Genomic DNA, 21,166 nt, shown 5'->3' on the forward strand with positions numbered 1-21,166 from the left:
AGCTAATAGCTCTAGGGGCAGAACTGGGCCCGGTCAGAAAGATTCATTTGAGAAAGTTCTAAACAGCACTTTTCTGTGCACTCTGCCAGAGCCTTCATTAGTCTAGGTCTTACGAAATATTTGTGTCTATAAATATTACACTCACATCCACCTCTTGTAGCTCCACCTGGCTGGTGTACAGTCAGAGACAGTAGTCCAAGGATCATCCAATAGTGATCAAAAGTTTTGGATGTGGTAGTGTGATGCATTGAACACTGTTCTAGCGTCAAATACAGCTGTTCATTCTGTCTACTGATGATATTCAAGCATCAGTAAGAATTAGTGAATAGACATTTGGTTAAGTGCAGGGAACAAAAAACAACAACAACAACAAAAACACTTTGGCTGAAATGATCTTATGGCTCTAGACTTACTATTTTAGATAATAACACTGGTGTTAGGAGGTAAAAAAAACAGTAGCCCAAAAATCTAGCAGCACACAGAGGAATACATATGAAAAAATATAGGGAAATCTGTGTTGGATGAAGCTGCCTTTTCAGAAGCGCTAATGAGGTAACACCAGAGCAGGATGTTGATGTGGGCTATGCGAGGTCTTTTCTCCTCAGTGGATGATCTAAAACCATGTTAGCTTGCCAGAGAAACATCGTTTCATTGTTTCTTGACCGTGACGTAGGCAGAAATACAATTTTTAAGTAGGATTCTGAAAGAAACAGGCTGTTCCAACACTTGTACCTCAAGGTGATGATGAACCTTATCAAACAGAGTGCTGGACTCAATCAAACATGACCAACAATGCAACACCCTTCACTATAAAGCATGCATCTGCTCCCCACAGGCGTGTTTGCCTAACGAAGACGACATAAAATCAGACAGGTGAGATGTACAAGGATGAGGAAAATAACACAGTGAACCTAAAAACCTAACCCTAGTCATTCTAGGCTAAAGCGTACTGCCACCGTGAGCGAATGCAAGGAACACAACATGACTGAGATGCACTCAGAGAGTGAAGATGTGTAAAGGTAAGCACCGCCATAGACGTTTTCCACAACCACTGGCTCCGATGAACAAATATCTACTCCCCGCTGAGCACTTGCTCTCTTGAATACAGAGTTGGAGTAAAACTATTCCAGTAAAAGCAGTTGCAGCACAAACTTTAAATTTCAAACTGCCTTGAGTTTAAGGTCAGAAGACAGCGATGAAATGCTGACGCAAAGCTACTTCCCCTCAACATGACAACATTCATTCCTTCATCCCTCCCAATGGCAAAAACCCATTTTCCTCTGCTCATTGTCAGCTGAGAAGCCATCGAAACTGAGGTAAGGATGTTTTTGCCTTTAGCTCACAAGCTTGGGTACATTGCAAAAGCTCTTATTCCTGTACAAGTACTTCCAGTGGATAAAACTCAAATGTGAAAAGGGCCTAGCGATCTTCTAACCTAGCTAGTTGAGGAAGTGACAGTGGTGCTAATGTAAAGCTACAGATATGTAACCGTATCATCAGGCAGAAGGATTTAAGCAGCATTGCGATAAAAAGTGTGATTGAAGTCCTTACTTGCTAAACAAGTTGTAAACGGCAGACGTGATTTTTCCAAGCAAAAAAACAAATTTGGTGTGAACTGCTTGCTAAACAAACTCCTGTACCACTTTCTATGAATGTCACGTTTGTAAGCATCTATAAACACATTTATAACATGTTACAGTTCATTTATACGGCATTATAAACATGGTTATAAATATTTATAAAAGTGAATTGCGCTGAACTATACTTTATAGTCATGTGTATTATACATTATGAATTGTTAATTTAATTCATTATAAGTAGTGTTAATAACATGTTATAGACCGTCTCAGCTTGGAGAGCGTAAAGTAAAGACAAATGCACAAAGTTTATTTACGCCGCGGGATTTCCAATATGTTATTTCTCATTGTTGGTGCTGTTAGAGCTGCATCTTCAAGGCTTCAGTCCTGAATATTCAGATGCTGTCCAGCCGTGAATTATTGCTACAATGTACTTTTCTTAAAGAGTGCTCTCACTTTAAACATTATATTATATCACAGCAAACCAAGTACCCATCAGCCCCTCCCCTGAACCGCCTCTGACATCACACTGAGCATAAAGTTTAAGTTTTCAAGTTTATTTGTCATTTAAACGACATGTCAAGACATTTATGCATTGAAATGCTTGTGGTGAGGCTCAAATAATCACTCTACAGAAAATAAGTAAGTAAAAAAAATGATTTCTATATATATAAATAAAAATGGAAATATATTAAATATACACAAGTCTAGAGAAAATATACGCAAAATATAGTGAAATATACATGATGTATAGAGACAATTTACACAAGACATAGAGACAGTATACATTTTAAAGTGACTTGAGTGACTGTGTTGTGGTTCTTTAAAGTGGCTTAGTGTTAAGGTGTTATTGTCCATAGCAGAGATGATATGATACAAAGTGACTGAAAACAGTAGTTAGGGACGGACCCACAGCTTCCCAGCTTGTTCAGAAGCCTGACAGCCTGTGGGTAGACCCTGTTCATTAGCTGGGTTGTTCTGGCCTGGATGCTGCGGAATCTCCTGCTTGATGGCAGGATGGTGAACAGGCCGTGTGCTGGGTGGCTGGTTGGCTGTCTGACCGGATCTTTTTGATCTTCCTGAGGCAGCGGGACTGGTAGACTCCCTGTAAGGCGGGTAGTTTGTTGCCTATAATGGCTTCTGCCTTCTGCTCCTCAGCACTCCTTTAAGGGCCTTGCGGTCACAGGCAGTGCAGCTGCTGTACCAGACAGTGATGCAGCCTGTGAGGAAGCTCTTTATGGTGTACCTGTAGAAGCTGGTGAGGATCTGAGGAGGCAGACCAAACTTCCTGAGCCTATGCAGGAAGGAGAGACCCTGACGGGCAGATCTCACAATAGTGTTGGTGTGGTGGGTCCAGGTGAGACCATCGGTGAGGTGTACGCAGAGGAACTTCACACTGCTGTCTCTCTCCACTTCGGCTCCATTGATGAACAGGGGAGAGTGACCGCCCCTCTGCTGATTCCTGAAGTCCACGATCATCTCCTTCGTTCTGCTGATGTTGAGACAGAGACTGTTGTCATGGCTCCACTCTGACAGAGCACTGACCTCGTCTTTGTAGGCTGTTTCATCTCCATCAGTGATGAGGCCCAGAATGGTGGTGTCATCAGCAAACTTGAAGATGACATTAGACGTGTGCTTGGCTACACAGTCATGTGTATACAGGGAGTACAGGAGGGATGAGCACACATTCCTGGGGAGCCCCTGTGCTCAGCGTCAGTGTGGAAGAGAAGCCGTTCCCAACTTTCACCACCTGGGGTCTGCTCATCAGGAAGTCCAGGATCCAGTTGCACAGATGAGAGTTCAAACCCAAGTCTGTGAGTTTAGGAATGAGTTTGGCAGGGATGATTGTCTTGAATGCTGAGCTGTAATCTATAAACAGCATCTTACATATGTGGAGTGACTGTGGAGTGAAGGCCTGGAGAGGAAGAGGTGAGATAGTAGAGTGCTGTCATTGTAATTTGTTCCATCACTGGTTCTAACATCAAGTGGTAGAACCCTTCACTCTGTAACACTACAGTACAGTGATGCTGATTTCTGCTGGCGTTCTGTTGGATATGCAGTGTTAAGTCAGTGCCAGGCTAACGGTGGTGAACATTAACAGTGGTGAACATTAACAGTGGTGAACATTGACTTTCCCACATTGGGTGAAACTCTGATGTTGCTCCAGTTTAAACTGACATTTGAAGCCTGTAATGAGCTTTATTGTGTTTTAGTGTTTCAGTAAATCCTTCAGTAAATACTCAAACTTGAAGCCTCGCTCTTAACACTCAACTGACAAACCGTTGTTTTAAGTACTTGCCCAAGTTGTTCTGCATTTCTGTAAACTTGTTCATTTGCAATAGGCTTTGAGAACTTTTCCATTTGTGGGACACAGAACGCACTGCCTGCATTCAAATCACTCCTGAAGGGTATTTGGCAGTTCACATGTTTTTATTATTTAATAAAGTCTTTTAAAGAGGAATGAACCTGCAGGGACGGCTCTGCATGTCTGAACAGAGAATGTTAGGCTAATAAACAATGCCGTAACCAGGTTGTGAAGGTTTTTATGAAGGGAATTTAAAATGATTTCACCTACATATTTAAGTGCACCTCAATAAAATCAATACTGGGAACTAAAATCTTGAACTTGTTACTGCAAAATGTCGAAGGCAAGCACGCCGGTGTGTTAAAGAGGTGGCGTGTTCTTCATGCCCATAATAGTAACAACCCCACTGTACGATCTTCTCTCCTGCAGGCCTGGATGCACTAAGCGGATTTGCTCTGACCAGATGATTCTGTGTTTATTTCTCTTTTGGGTCACATGAAAAGAGCCTGGAAGGTTCACACTGGCTGGTTTTGTCTAGTTAGATTCAGTCTAGTTAGATTCATTATTGATTATGGTTACATTTGATCTCTACATCTTTGGGTTTGAGCATTTTTTTAAAGGGGAAAAAGTAATATAAATGTGGCAAAATTGTCAAGGATGGTTTGTCAAGACTGTAACTTACAAATAATGAATAAAGTATCTCCTCTTCTACTTACAAACACAATTGTTTGACTGAAAGTTTAGATTCTGTACTTTCCATACAATATCTCCAAGCTTAAATTTGACCCTAAAGAAAAGTTAGGAGTTGGTCCCCTTTCACACCTACAACAGCTTCCACTCTTCTGTGAAGCTTTCTAATTATTTATAATAGATATATAATATAATTATCTTATTATATCATATCTAATCATATCTTATCTAATTATATATATATATATATATATATATATATATATATATATATATATATATATATATATATATATATATATATGTATATAATTATCTAAAAATTTTGGAGTGTGTCTGTGGGAATTTTTGCCCATTCATCCAGAGGAGCTCTCATGAGGTCAGACACTGATGTTGGACAAGAGGGCCTCATCCAGCCAGGCCTTTATGGACCATGCTTGGTACACTGGGGCTCAGTCATGCTGGAACAGAAAAGGTTCTTCCCCAAACTGTTCCCACAAAGTTGAAGGCATACAGTTGTCCAAGATGTCTTGGTGCTGAAGCATTAAGATTTCCTTTCACTGGAACTCAGGGTTCTAGATCAACCCCTGAAAAACAGCCCCATAATCATTATCCCTCCTCCACCAAACTTTACAGCTGGCACAATGCAGTCAGGCTCCTAATGTTCTCCTGGCATTTGCCAACCTCAGATTCGTCCATCAGACTGACAGACAGAGAAGCTGATTCGTCACCCCACAGAATACATTTGCGCTGCTCCAGAGTCCAGTGGCGGCGCTTTACACCACTCCACCTGATGCTTGGCATTGTGCTTAGTGATGTAAGGCTTGCATGCAGCTCCTCGGCTATGGAAACCCTTCTATGAAGCTCCAGCGCACAGTTTTTGACAGATCTTGATGCCAGAGGAGGTTTGGAACTTCTTCCATTCTTTCACAAATGTGTGGTAAGGCAGACTGCATGGCAATGGGACTGAATGAAAACTGTGTCCCAGTGCTTTTGTCCACATAGTGTATCACCAAATGGATGCATGCAAGCTTGGCATTGTAACAATAGAAGGACTCTTTTTGGTGATAAATGGAACTATATACACATTCTCCATCAACCTGAAGGACCATTTCACCATGCAAAGAACCTTTTAAGCAGCGTCTTTCTACATAGAACCCTTTTATTTACTATAGAACACCTTTCTGAGAGTGTAGGGTGCTGCTTTGGCCCCCCAAATGCTCAGATAAAGCCCTGCAGAAAGACAGAGACCAATTATTCTCTCTCGGACTCTTGGCCATGGGGATCGAACTCGATAGGGCCAAAGCACAGCGGAAGAATTTAATGTGTAAATTAGGTTTTGAAATCGTGCAGTGACTGCTCTGTCTCAGCCGTGTGCCGCGCCACCTTGACGTGGCTCCTGTTTCTTTTGAAATGTCAGTTTGAGAGATTGAATCGCCCCATTTCTTACTCGTATCCAGACTGTGATCTGACATTTCGTCACTTCATGAGCAATCCTGTGAAGGCCTGCTGTGGTGATATATATATATGCTGCGTTTGATACTGGTGAACAGAAACATCTCCCACCTCATAGCAGGTGCTCAGGATGATAGAATTTTCATCTTATATCGAACATCCCCTTCATAATGCCAGGGCAGGGGTAGTGGGTTTCCATAGCAACTGCCTCCAATTTGTAGGAGAGTGCAATCAAATGACCCCCCCCCCTCTCTCCCTGTTTTTGCTGAGGTGTGTGTGGGGAGGAGGGGGGGAGTGGGGTGCAAATGCAATGAATATAGAATATGGGGTCAATAATTCATTGCTCTGCAAATACTTATACTGCCCAGGCAGATGGACAACGCCCTCAAGGCATTTCCCCATCACAAGCTCAATAAAATCCAGAGGTTAAATATCACTGTGAATGTATAATGTATATCATGCTAATTCTAGGAGGCTAATCGTTTTACATCCCAGAACTATTACATGCATTTAAATGGGGTGTTTTTGACTGGAGTTTCAGTGAAGACCCAGTGGGCAGAGAGGTCTACGGCTTAGGACTCCTGAAGTGATACCTCCATGGTACATGATAGTAGTTTGAGGGTTTGTAAAGTACTGTGTGAAAGCCTTAGGCACATTTTCAAAATCTGTTTATTTGTGTAGTTTGTGTTTATTTGCTGAGAAAAGTGTTAATATTTAAATAATCAAAATGTAAAGAATATTAATTAATAATGATTAAATATATATATAATAAATAGTGCTGTTCTGGATGTTGGTGTGTTTGTTTACCCATCTCCAAGCCTCTCCTCGAGGAAGTCCAGTATTACATGTAGTTAATCAGCAGCTCCTGGTTTGACCAATCAGTGCTCAGTAAATTGAGCTCATGATGTAATTGATGATATTAACGAGTCTCTGTGGCGGCTGTGAAGGTGTCCAGGAAAAATATGGACCCGAGAAATTCTTGTTACTTTTTATTGTTTTTCTGTTTATCTGAATTATGAATACGACTTTATTCTAATGTATATTGTGATGAACTCACTGCTGAGGTCAACTGGTTAAAACTTTGCTTAGATGCCTAAAACGTTCACGCAGTACTGCAGTCTGCCAAGCCAGATTTCTTCCAGTTGTCAGTGAGTCTGTTTCTTTTTTTTTTTTGCTTAAAGCTGTGCATTACAAGAGTGCAGAAGAGCATTTTGTAGCGTGGGTTGTAATTCGGACCCCTTGAATCTGATGAATGCATTCATAGAAAATTGAAAGAGAACTCAATCAGAACTTGGTGAAGTGTCTTCGATGTGAGTGGATTCTCATCTCCATTAGTACATTGTTGAATTTGTATTTGGGACCTAAAGAGACATTGAGCCAGATCTTCTTTTTGAGCCTATGCGTGTGACGTATGATCACGTTTACTATGGTGTAGTGTGTTGTTTTTTCGTCATGCTCAGTAAATGAAATTTACATAGTGCACATTACAAACCTCGTTACGCAAATATAATTTTTTGCTCAAATCTTAATTTTGCTCAGATCCGATCTCTCTGATTTGCTGGTTCACACTCGTTTAGGTAAGAGACTCATTAATCCGTCATTAATGTGATGAACCGGCCTGAAATGACCCTCATGAGCTCCTCCTGCTCAGTAACGTCACGTGACTGAATCACTGCATCATCGGCACAAACTAACGAGCAGAACGAGCTTCGCTGAGAAGATCATTAACTCTGATCAGCTCTCAGCTTCGTTATTAGAGCCAGACGGAGGAGGAAAAGGTGAGACGAGCTGCTTTTCCACCGTTCACAGGCGCTGTTGCCATGGTAACACTGAATGATGGCGCATGCGCAGTGGAATAAAAGCACATGAACTCCGATCTGAGCGTCACGTTAAGGTCACATGACCATGAATCGGACACGTATCTGATCTCAGACCACATTTGAAGGTGACTCAAGTCGGATTTGAAAAGATCAGATTTGTGTCCACACGGCCCTGAAAACACCAGATCTGAGTCACATTACGGCAGAAAATCGGATTTCTACCACTTCAACCTGGTAATGTGAACGCAGCCTTTAACAGACCTGCAAAACAACCAACCACAGAGTATTGCTTTACTTTAAAGATGTGATGCTGGGAACTTCATAAAGGTTTTCTCTCTGACAAGATTGAGGTGTAAGACTGTCTTTTCAAATAACTAACTTGTCCTACAGTCAGTGTAGTATCCTATTATTCATCGTGACACTCATTGTTATGTTCCTTTGTCCATTAATTTGGAGATATATATATATATATATATATATATATATATATATATATGGCTTGAGCCATATGAGGGTAAGACACCACATGAATGAAAGACCAGGACTAAATGATGTAGTTTTAAGAAATGCTGTCTGTCTTTTTCTTTAGCTCACTGAATATCAACAGGAAGGTAATAGCTCCAGGGTGGGCTTCCCACCAAAACAACAAACATAACCCCAAGTTTACGGAAAGAACCCACGTTCTTCAAAAGAAGAAACAATTATCTTCCCTAACTCCCCAGATACCACAAACCCAGAAGAGAAGTGTCTCTTATATGCACACACAGATCAATATTTACATAGTTAATCAAGCCTCACTCAAAATGCTGAACAGGTACATTTTTGTTTATTAAAGTACAAACAGTATTAATGTGCCCTCAAAGATACACCAGTGGTTTTAAGGTGCAATTGTGAACCTTAAATAAGTTTTTCAAGGTGAATAGTACATATTTGTAACTTTTCTTTAGCTAAAGTTTTGAAACAGAACAATAAACAAGAAAAAAAGCCTGAAAGCAGGAACGCCCTGTTCTGGGAGCAGGAACCCAATCCAGGTCCTGGAGGCCTCCAGTCTCAAAAGCCAGACTTCTATCACCAAAGTGTCTGGTACTTTCCTCCATGTTTGCTAAATTTCCGTCTGGATAAATAAAGTATCTATCTATCTATCTATCTATCTATCTATCTATCTATCTATCTATCTATCTATCTATCTATCTATCTATCTATGTAACATGCATATCGTTGTTGTCAGAAGAAAACCTTGTATCTCCATTTTTGCCATTTTTCAGTTTTTGACATAATTTGAAAGTATCTGTTACTCTTTACAGTTTTGTAAATTTTATGATGAATGGTCTAAAAGAAATGACCAAAAATGACATGAAAAATTCTGGTTCCATTGATTTACATTGAAAGTGAAGTATGTTTATTCCTTCTCCTGTAAAGTTACTATTTTGGAGATACAAGGTTTTCTTCTGACAGCAACGATATACTGCACTGCAGTAGCATCTCGCCATTGCTCTACCTGATGGCCTTTGGATTAACTGCTTCTAGGGAATCGCTGAACAAAAAACAAGAGGTAAAATCCAGACCTTGTTTCTGATGTTCACCAAATCCAGGAGTAGCAACAGGATTTGGGGTCTGAATTCAAAGACCTGTTTCCTACAGCAGTGGTCACCAACCCTACGTTTCTTTCCAACCTGACTCAAGCGTGCTGCCCTCCACCTACCTAACATTATGCAGCTGATCCAGCTAATCAAGAACAGCTGAATAAGTTAACTAGCTGGAGCAGGTGTAGCAGACTGTGGTTAAAATAAGAGTAGAAATGAGGTAGATCTCCAGGACCAGCGTTGCTGACTACTGACCTAGAGGGTCTACAAATAGATTATCCCGTGTTTCTCTGGTGCTGTTGCCCTATGACATCATCAAGGTTTGCCTTTCATGCCTTGGATTGGGTGACCAGAAGCTGAAAACCAAACCTGGATTGCAGTATAATGTTCCAGAGGTGAGAACATCTTATCAGTGAGTTAATGTTACCCACTTGTCAAGCTGGAGTGACCTCCTCTTCCGTTTTCAGGCATTTCAGCTCTCACTGAAGCTGAAGTCATTTCTTTGCCAGCTTCTTGTTTACATTTGTTTTTTGTTCCACCTTAAATGGTGCAGCAGATAGACTACACTGCAGCACCTCAGCAACTTGTTCAGTTTTTTATGGATCCACATGAAATTGTACCCTCACACTGGTCACTGTTTGGGCAAAGCAGAATATTGAGGAGGGTGGGTGTGTTCACAGAGTGTACAAAGAAACAAAAAACAGAGAAGCCCAGCACACACAAAGGCGGTATGACTTCTTTCTCGGCCCAGGATGCTGTTACTCCACCACAAGTTAACATACATTGTTTGGGAATGTAGTGCTGCTTCAGCAGTTTCTGTGCTGAACCCTATTAAGATGTAGGTAGCCTTCGAGTCTAGCATGTTCTTCTGTTAGGCCCCTGAGGCCACTGTTAACTATTCCTGCCTGAGGGAACTGTGTGATGGGGCTGACTAATGCCTTTGGAACCTTCTTTCCACTCAGCCTAGTATGACTGATGATGCCTAGTCCAGGCTTTGAGGCATTATGTGGACCTGAATGCTGACATCTGTCAGACAGACCAATTATTTGTTTGCTTCAGTGGCAGGAACTCTGCTGAAACAGAGGCCTTCACCCTGGGTGGTGGTGGTAATTGCTAGGGCATACAAGCCAATCCAATGGACGCCACTGCAGGAAGTCGGTGTCTTGTAGCCCCTGGCGGCGACGGAAATTTCACTGGTGGACGTTTTTGTGCAGCAGCTATGGAATCATCACTTGTCCCAGTTCTATAGAGCCAACGTGACCTGCCTTCATGGATAGAGCTCAGTGGTGCTTCCTGAGGCTGCCACAGCTTCACTCTAGCTCCTTTCAGCACTTTGCTAGCACTTCTACTTTAAATAAGGCAAGTGTTAATAAAAATACTTATTCTATAAATACAAATGCTCATACCACGGCCTTGAGACGCCACATAGGTTCCTCCCAATTGTGTCTGTTCCCCGAATAAAACAACATCAAAAAGCCTCGAAAAGTTTGATCTAGTAACCTGATAAATATCAGACCAGTGTGGTTTATTTAGTAGCGACGCTGTGAAGGTGTAGGAACAAACTCTTCGGTGACACCCGTCTCTTGCATAAAAAGATGTTTATTAGCTCTGAGAGGTTGAAGTCACAAACAAGCCTTCGCGAAACAGCTTGGAGAGAACAGCCAATATTCTCTGACACATACATTCCAACTCCTGGTTTTATACCCGCCGTGGACGTATAGCCCACAGCTGGTTTCTGTTAAGATAGCCTCAGTTTCGATGTATGGCTCCTCTCAAGCCATATTAGGTATATGGCCCTGGTCGTCTAACCCCATATCTAGGCATTGTTTACATTCAGGGGGCCCCTTTCAAGCCAGATGCCTCTTTTCTCCAGCTGATACCCTATGGTCCTACTACTATTTCAGTCAGAGGCCCAAAGAATCAACCAGGATCTACACAGTATACTAACCAATATGATAGAAATTAATGTTACGACTATAGAATTAATAAGATCAAATTCACCACACCAGTTATACCAGTTTGCAATGACCGCACCTTTGGTCTAAAACTAGGACTGCTTAACATGAGATCCCTTACATCTAAAGCCATTATTGTAAGTGAAATTATTACCGATCACGATTTTGATGCTCTGTGCCTCACAGGAACGTGGATCAGACCCGATGAGTACCTTAGTCTAAATGAAGCCACTCCCACAGGCAATTCACTGGGACGTGGATTTTTCTTTTCTTTTCTTTCTGTCATACTGACTTTTCTGTAAAGCTGCTTTGTGACAACACCTGTTATAAAAAGCGCTACATAAATAAACTTTGTCTGCTTTGCTTGTGACGTGCATTAATGAAAGTCCATCCATAGGCTTTCATCTTTTTAAGGCCGTGTTATGTGCAGCTCAGAGACGGCTGGCAGGACAAGCAATGGCCGACTAATCAGAGCTGAAATGTCCAACTCGATGATGTCCATGATGACGTCCACCTTGCATCATACAGTTCTGGGAGCTCAGGGTGCAGAGCCGTATATTGAACGAGGATTGGATCAGGCATTTTTCGAATGCTGACAACGGTTGCCTTTCAAAAGCTAAGCGCCGCGGTCGGACCATCTGTAGGGATTGTGAAATTATGTAGGGCTTAAGGCTTGATACGTCAACATTTACATGGAAAACCCTTTTCCACCACCCCTTTTCACCTCGTCCAAGCTTAAAACTCTTTTTGTGACAATTGTGTGTTGTTTCGAATTTCTGGCTTTTTCCAAATTTCTAAAAATTTGGTGGATGAAAACGTCTTGTACTGATAAGTACATAAAAAGTCAAATGAAAGTGTACTTGGTTTTAGTTTTACAGAACTAATATCACACTTTAATAAACATCTTTTTTGAAAGGCACAGCAAAGAACTTTCCCAACGCATTCCCAAGTCAATACAGCCTGTTTCCTGGCATTGGCTTATGAATATGCAATCTTTAATAAGAACAATTATTGTAATAACAGTTAGTTTTCCACCAGCCTAACGACAGCTGGACCTGTTATAATAACCAGTTGAATGTTATTGTGGTTCATGGCTAACCTTGCCTGCTGGTTAGCTTATCTTATTGGCTGATTCTCACGTTCATCATGTATAGAATCAAACAAAAAATGTTATTTTTCTGTGTGGAAAAAATCTTGTGGCCACTAGAAAACATACTAATAGCATTAGCTTCCAGACTAGATTGTCATGTCACTTTATGGTCAACTCTCAACAAAGTATTAATTCCAAAAATAGCAATCAACACCTGAGCATACTGTTTACATCCTGGAGCTCATCTTAGTGATGTACTAAGGAGCTTTTAGAGGTGGACGTCTGGTTCCTATCACCACCACTGTGAACAGTTCTGACTCTGTACGCTTCTCTAGATCAGAGCATTTTGCACCAAAACCACTCTCCATGACACACACAATGCGTCGGATCGTCTCTAGCCTCTGTAGGGTTTTTCTGCCAGGCTTCTCATGTTGTTATATTGGGTACTACATGGAGTATAAAGGAATGATTGATGCCTGGAGAGCCTTTTCTCCAGCACAAAGAAGCTCACAGAACCACAGTCACCTTTGTAATTTGCAATTGTCTCGGAACACTTGTAAGAATCAGTCCTATTTGTTGTGGAGCCCTAAAGCCATGGGATCGCTCAGCGGTTCGTCATAGTGGTTACTGCCAGCGGGAGAGTGATAGACTCCACCGCCCACAAAGGCTCATCCGTAACATCATCACTTTGCTCGTGCAGATATTCATATTGATCTGTTCATTCTGCGCTTGTCCTGCACTATAAATAGCGCTCTCTCTGTAGTAGGCCTGAGATTCCAGGTGCTCCAGCACAGCTCCGTGTTGGTTTGATGATTCTTGCACACCTTGAAGCCGCTGTTATTTATTGCGTTTGGGGTGTGTGTGTGTGTGTGTGTGTACATGTATTTATAAAACCTTCCATCCTTTCATTTGGCTGTTGTTAAATTGATGCAGTCATTATTCATATGACCCAGTTATGTGCTATTAAATTTGATAAACGTAAAAAAAAAGTAACTAAACACATCCAAGGTCACCCCAGATGGCCAGGATGCCTCAGCATTGCTTTAATGTAAATTTTGTAAATTCTAGGAGACTTTAGCTGCAAATTATGATGGAAAGACATACATTCAGTGTTGAGACTGCAGGTTAGTTTTAACCCTGTAAATGTCCTTGGCCAACTGGTAGGCCTGAAGAATAGCTCAGCCAGTTTGCACTGAAGTCCCTGTAGTTACTGAATAATAAGCTTTGGTATGTAATAAGCCTGGGTAAAAATTGGGTAAAAGCTTTAACTCGAGTAGCGTAAAGCATTCCGTCACTGGCCTCTGGAGCAGTGTAAATGTTCTCTGGAGCGAGATCAAGCTTCACCTGGCAGTCTGATGGACGATTCAGTGTTTGGCAGATGCCTGGAAATTGCTACCTCCTGGAATATGCCAACAGTAAAGTTTGGCTGAGGAGGGATAATGGTCTCTGGCTGTTTTTCAGGGTTCAGGCTCAGCCTCTCAGGCTATGTTCACAATACTAAGCTGAAGTGGCAGAAATCAGATTATTTTGCCTTAATGAGACTTAGATCTGATGTTTTGTGAGGTGTGGAAACACAAATCTGATCTTTCCAAAACTGAGCTACTTTCATATGTGGTCCCAGATTGGATACCGATTCGTGGCCATGGCGGACTTGATGAGAACGCTCAGATCAGGATTCACGTTTATTTCCCTGTGCATGCGCCATCGCTCAATGTGAACACGGCAGCAGCCCTAGACCCTGACCTTAGTGCTAGCTAGTGCTACGAAAGCACCCTTGCATTTATACTGAACAGCCGAGAGGACACGGGTGCGTTCAGATTAATGACAGTCACTTACCTACATGAATGTGACTGTGATCATGTTAGAAAGATCAGATCCCAACAATAAGTTGGAATTGAACGTAGCCGTAGGTCCAGTGAAGGGTGATGTTCCAGCTTTGTTTCGAGAAGACCCTTTCCTGTTTCAGCATGACTCCCTGAGAACTCCCTGAGAACACAGCTCAATAAAGACATGGTTTGACAAGTTTGGTGCGGAGGAATTCCAATGGCCTGCACAGAGCCCTGACCTCAATCTCATTGAACACGTTTAGGATGGACTGGACCGAGCCAGGCGCTCTCGTCCAACATCAGCGTCTGTCCTAACAAATGCTCTTTCGTTTGAAATCTTTCTTTTTGAGAAATTCTTGTGGAAAGCTTCCCAGAAGAATGGAGGCTGTTATAGCCACAACAGGGGATGACTCCATGGTTTTGCAATGGGATGTCAAGCTCATACGTGTGTGATGGTCAGGTGTTCTCATACTTTTACCCATGTTGTGTATAAGGCTAACATTGCTGATAATCACTGGAAGTCAAAAGTCACCCAAATCTTTTCTGTAACATCTCCAAAACGTCTTTAAATCTGATCAAACCTCATCAAAGTCTTCAGTTAGGTCACACAGACTTGATGGGATTTAGGAAACAGTATAACTTGCTATGAAATATAAATATGAACAAAGGTTTGCTGTGCACATCAAACTAAATGGAGCTGGAAATGAAATAGTGAAGAAAGCTAATACTGTGTTAATACTTTGGCATTCAAAAGATCAAAATGATCAAAGGTGGCCTCCAGGTGTGTAAACGTTGCTATGGTGACAGCGGTCATCCAGCAAAAATGTGAGATGGACAAGAATCATGAGGAGTGAAGAGCTCAGGAAGAACCCATGTAGACCTCACATATTTTGATATTGCAGTGCACTGGCAACGAAGAACATCACAGGGTCTGGATTTCAAGGATTCCAAGCTCCAAGCATATAATGAAGACCTGAGTGTGGTGTGGGCAGGTTTAGAGACGCTCTATGGATGTATTCACAGGAAAGATTTGGGTGACTATTGACTTCTATTGTTTGTTAGAAATGCAGCTTTCTGCACTAAACCAAAGCAGCACAATTTAGGCCCTAAATATGTCTCAAATGACTGACTACATCTGGGGTGAGTGGAAAATTGGGCATCACAGTGACTTTGTTGTGTGTGTTGCTTGTTGGAAAAAGCTTAATGAACGAGACGGGGGGGTTACAATTTCTCACTAAATATATTTACATGACATACAGTTCGCCATCAGTGCAATACATAGGAATGTTGCATAATTACCAAATGTTAAACTCTTTCCTTTGTAAAGAAAAATAAACCAAATGATGGAAGTTGAAATGACTCAAATATAAACCAACATTTACAACTTTCACGTCCGATTAAACAGCTCCACAGAAATAATTCCCAAATAAACATTTCAGAATCACCCCGTTGACAATCAGACATAGCATCGCCTAAAAGGAAGGAAAAAATCAATATAGCACATGTACACAGCATATACTTATTTTTTTATACAGGTAATGGATTGCTTTGTACAAACCTTGTTTTTTCTTTAAATATAACTTTGGCAGTTTGTCAGAAACAAAAGTTATTTGAGAAAATGAAAAGACAATGTCAGACTCACGGCAATGTAATGTGTGAGATTGCCTTTCGAAGCGCATGTTCACAGTGATCATTCTGAAAGGCTGGAAGCCTGTGGCCGGAACGAAGGGAAAACTGAACGGAAAAAAGCCTGAAACGGAATGAGGAAAAACAAAAAACGCTCCACCCCATCCTGCCCGCTCTGGTTAGCACTGAAGGCGGTCCTTATTGTCGTCAATGGCTATAAAATTACAAACACCTATGAAGAGTTACATAGCAGTCATCGCCGTTTAAAAAAACATGGTCTCGTTTTAAAGTCGGCACAAAATACAAAGAGTCTGAGAGGTCGAGGGGCCCGAGGCTCCAGGACCACTTTAGTGAGAATACATGGGAGAGACATGATCGAGAACAAAATAAAGCAACATGCACAACCAACGGCGCTGTCGGAGACGGAGAGAGAGAGAGAGAGAGAGAGAGAGAGAGAGAGAGAGAGAGAGAGAGAGAGAGAGAGAGAGAGAGACAGAGAGAGAGACAGAGAGAGAGAGAGAGACAGAGAGAGAGAGAGACAGAGAGAGAGGGAGAGAGAGACAGAGACAGAGAGAGAGAGAGAGAGAGGAGAGAGAGAGAGAGAGGAGAGAGACAGAGACAGAGACAGAGAGAGAGAGAGAGAGAGAGAAGAGAGAGAGAGAGAGGAGAGAGACAGAGACAGAGACAGAGAGAGAGAGAGAGACAGAGAGAGAGAGAGAGAGAGAGAGAGGAGAGAGACAGAGACAGAGACAGAGAGAGAGAGAGAGAGAGGAGAGAGAGAGAGAGAGGAGAGAGACAGAGAGACAGAGACAGACAGAGAGACAGAGAGAGAGAGAGAGAGAGAGGAGAGAGAGAGAGAGAGAGAGGAGAGAGAGAGAGAGGAGAGAGACAGAGAGACAGAGAGAGGGAGAGAGAGAGACAGAGAGAGAGAGAGAGGAGAGAGAAAGAGAGAGGAGAGAGAGAGAGACAGAGAGAGAGAGAGGAGAGAGAGAGAGAGAGAGAGAGAGAGAGGAGAGAGAGAGACAGAGAGAGAGAGAGAGAGAGACAGAGAGAGGGAGAGAGAGAGACAGAGAGAGAGAGGAGAGAGAAAGAGAGAGGAGAGAGAGAGAGACAGAGAGAGAGAGAGGAGAGAGAGAGAGAGAGAGAGGAGAGAGAGAGAGGGAAAAGCGGGATGAAAAGAACGAAAAGAACAAGTCTGCAAACATAACAACAAACAAAAAAAGAGAAATAAATGCTACACACTTAGAGAGAACGACACACACACACACACACACACACACACACACACACACACACACACACACACACGGACAAAAGAGTCGAGCAAATTTAAAAGATCACCAAGTTCACCAATAATTGTTATGATTTCGTTTTAATTGTTTTTTTTCTCGTTGGGTTTGGCACTTTATCTGAACAAATACCTGTTCAAAAAAGACTAATCGTCATACAAAAGAGTATTCAATGCCTCCTTAACGTAACTGTAGAATATATTACTGAATAGTGAGCATACAGTAGGTAAACACTTTTAGTACGTACGTTTTAGTTTAAAATGAACATTCCAACAGATGTTTTACGCACATGCACAGAAACAAACAACACGACGCTCTTGCGCTGTTGGGACATCCTCTCCGATTTGGTTCCCTTCTCGCTTTTTTTTTTTGCTCTTCTCTTTTTGCTCTTTTTTTCTTTTTTCTTACGACACCTCCTCGGCCGACCGCGTGTCTGATTTGAGGCGTACAAACTCCTTGGCCACCTCGTCATTGGTCCTTTGCGAGAGTATTCTCATGATGGTCAGGCCCGTTTCGTCCATGGTGATGCTGCGGACGAGGGGGTACGAGGCGTTCAGGCTGACCTTGTCGGTCAGTTCTCGGAGCTGGAGCACGGTCATGCCGATGATTCGGTCCTCGCGGGCGAAGCAGTAGTCCTTCACTGACACATGCAGCTCGTAGGCCTCCGGCCCGTGTTCGTTACTCAGGATGCTGAGGAGGAGAGAGAGAGAGAGAGAGAGAGGAAAAGAGAGAGAGAGAGAGAGAGAGAGAGGAAAAGAGAGAGAGAGAGAGGAAAAGAGAGAGAGAGAGAGAGAGAGAGAGAGGAAAAGAGAGAGAGAGAGAGAGAGAGAGAGGAAAAGAGAGAGAGAGAGAGGAAAAGAGAGAGAGAGAGAGAGAGAGAGAGAGAGAGGAAAAGAGAGAGAGAGAGAGAGAGAGAGAGAGGAAAAGAGAGAGAGAGAGAGAGAGAGAGAGGAAAAGAGAGAGAGAGAGAGGAAAAGAGAGAGAGAGAGAGAGAGAGAGAGAGGAAAAGAGAGAGAGAGAGAGAGGAAAAGAGAGAGTTTGAGAGAGAGAGGAAAAGAGAGAGAGAGAGAGAAGAAAAGAGAGAGAGAGAGAGGAAAAGAGAGAGAGCGAGAGAGAGCAAGAGAGAGAGAGAGAAAGAGAGGAAAAGAGAGAGAGGAAAAGAGAGAGAGAGAGACAGAGAGAGAGAGACAGAGAGAGAGAGAGACAGAGAGGAAAAGAGAGAGAGAGAGAGAGAGAGAGAGAGACAGAGAGAGAGAGAGAGAGAGAGAGAGACAGACAGAGAGAGAGAGACAGAGAGGAAAAGAGAGAGAGAGAGACAGAGAGAGAGAGAGAGAGAGACAGAGAGAGACAGAGAGAGAGAGAGACAGAGAGAGAGAGAGAGACAGAGAGGAAAAGAGAGAGAGAGAGAGAGACAGAGAGAGAGAGAGACAGAGAGAGAGAGAGAGACAGAGAGGAAAAGAGAGAGAGAGAGACAGAGAGAGAGAGAGAGACAGAGAGAGAGAGACAGAGAGAGAGAGAGACAGAGAGAGAGAGAGAGAGAGAGAGAGACAGAGAGGAAAAGAGAGAGAGAGAGACAGAGAGAGAGAGAGAGAGAGAGACAGAGAGAGAGAGAGAGAGAGAGACAGAGAGGAAAGGAGAGAGAGAGAGAGAGACAGGGAGAGAGAGAGAGAGAGAGACAGAGAGAGAGAGAGACAGAGAGAGAGAGAGAGAGAGAGACAGAGAGAGAGAGAGAGGAAAAGAGAGAGAGAGAGAGAGAGAGAGACAGAGAGAGAGAGAGAGAGAGACAGAGAGAGAGAGAGAGAGAGAGAGAGGAAAAGAGAGAGAGAGAGAGAGAGAGAGAGAGAGACAGAGAGACAGAGAGAGAGAGAGACAGAGAGAGCGCTCGATAACTTATTAATAAAACTTAACACTATACACTTAAAAATAGGGTTCTTCATGGGTTCTTTAGTGAATAAAATGGTCCTATACAGAACCATGGACAGTCAAATAATGCTTTGCGTGGTTCCTTGCATTTTTAAAAGGGTTCTATATGGCACCAAAAATAATTCTTCTTCTAAGGTTCTTCATGTAAAAAGCCTTGCATCATCTTAAAAAAGATGGTTCTTCAAGGGTTCTTTGGCAAACACTTCTATATAGAACCACAAAAACTCAAAGAATCCTTTGCATGACTAAAGTGTTCTTTGCATCGTGAAAAGGTTCTTCAGATTGATGGAAGATAAGCTGTGCATGGTTCTATATAGAACCATTTTGAAAAGGGTCCTGTTTATCATTGAAAAACGTTCTTCTACTGTAACAAGCTTGGTACTGTACACTCTTAAAAACATGCTTCTTCAAGGGTTCTTTATACAGAACCATGAACACTCAAAGAAACCCTTGCATGATTAAAGGGTTCTTTGTGGTGTGAAAAGATTCTTCAGATTGATGGAGAATGTGCTGTAGACGGTTCTGTATAGAAACCTTTTTTGAAACGCACCAAAAAGGGTTCGGTTATTGTTGCAAGCCAAGGAAATTTTTTTTTCGGTACTATATAGAATCAAACCCTTTTTGCTAAGAGTGTAACAACAGAAGAACCCTTTCTGGTGCTACACAGAACCGTTTTCAAAAAGGTTCTATGCAGGAGCACCCCCAGCACATTCTCTTTCTGTCTAAAGAACCCTTTTATGGTGCTTTGAATGATCTCTGAATGCTCAAGGTTCTATATAGAACCATTTCTTTGTAAAAGAACCCATGAAGAACCATCATTTTAAAGAGTGTAGGCTAATAGTTATTGGTGGGATTGCAGGCTTGTTCTGAAGGCTGTTGCTAAGCAACACCATCATAAGTGTTTACAGGCTGTTTTTAGCTAGCTAAGTTGTGTTGGCAATTTATAGACAATTTAGCCAAACAAACACTGAGATGAGACACTACAGCACCTCAGAGTCTTTCCACTGCACAAAACACTGGAACCTTCGGCACAAGAAAACTGGAATTGTGCTTTTTCCGCTGGCCATCAGTCCAGCACTGAAGATTCCAGGGTTTTTGTTTTTTGGTGCCTGCTCAAAATTGGTACCGCTAGAACCTAAAAGGTACTTGGGTGTTATCCTCTTACTTGGGGTCATCCTGTTATCGAATGAATCCTTTACTCTTACAGGTCAACATAAATCAACAAGCACTCCCACTGCACCAATAAGAGCACCGGGCTGTACACTAGGAGGGTGCGTTGATGTGCTGATTGCTATTTTTAGAAGTATCACTCTAAAAAAAAGTGCTAAGTTGGGATAAGTTAGTTAGGAAGCTAACACTAGCACTATTAGCATTTTTGCCAGCCAAAAGTTTTTGCTCATATTTTCATACTCAGGGAATAAAATACAGGGTGAGTCAAAAGTCACAGGACACTGTTTTATTTTATTTTTTTATGCTGTCACAAGCCTCCACGATGCGGTGCTGAAGGTGGTGTTTATTGCAGATTTTCTCAGGATACACAATTTGTTTGAGATGACCTCAGAGATAAAAGCTGATAATAAAAGAAAACCTGTCCTGTGACTTTTGACTCATCCTGTATATAAACTTTGGTTCCATTTACATTCCATTAATTTACGCCATTTGGCTGACGCTCTTATCCAGAGCGACTTGCAATTGGATCTTTTTACACAGGTAGGCCAAGGCGGTGTTAGGAGTCTTGCCCAAGGACCCTTATTGGTATAGTGTAGGGTGCTGACCCAGGTGGGGATTGAACCCCAGTCTACAGCGTAGAAGGCAGAGGTGTTACCCACTACACTAACCAACCACTATGGGTCCACACAGGCATCTGTGTAAAAGTAAACACTTTATAAGACTGTGAGAACAGAAAAGTGCAACATACTGTTTTCTGACAGCCAATACGGAAAACTAACTAGTAAACAAGGTAATTAATTAGCAAAATAAATGGTTTAGTGTGCCACAAAGATGATTAAATCACCAGATTGCAGTAA

General features: G+C 42.1%; 1 protein-coding gene across 3 annotated transcripts in view; it reads right to left on the minus strand.

Moving 5' to 3' along the window:
- Positions 1–17,559: 17,559 nt before the first annotated feature.
- The window catches only part of LOC108411445 (protein unc-13 homolog C-like), a 331,641-nt gene continuing 328,034 nt past the window's right edge, over positions 17,560–21,166 (minus strand). For 2 of the 3 annotated variants that reach the window (XM_037539851.1, XM_037539850.1), the window contains one exon: positions 17,560–17,906. In XM_037539851.1, coding sequence (XP_037395748.1) covers positions 17,621–17,906 — 286 coding nt within the window. In that variant the 3' untranslated portion in view covers positions 17,560–17,620. The remainder of the gene's footprint in view (positions 17,907–21,166) is intronic. The other variant, XM_037539852.1, reaches the window with a different exon arrangement.

This window comes from Pygocentrus nattereri, chromosome 7 (genome assembly GCF_015220715.1).
Source record: "Pygocentrus nattereri isolate fPygNat1 chromosome 7, fPygNat1.pri, whole genome shotgun sequence".
Classification (NCBI taxonomy): Eukaryota; Metazoa; Chordata; class Actinopteri; order Characiformes; family Serrasalmidae; genus Pygocentrus; species Pygocentrus nattereri.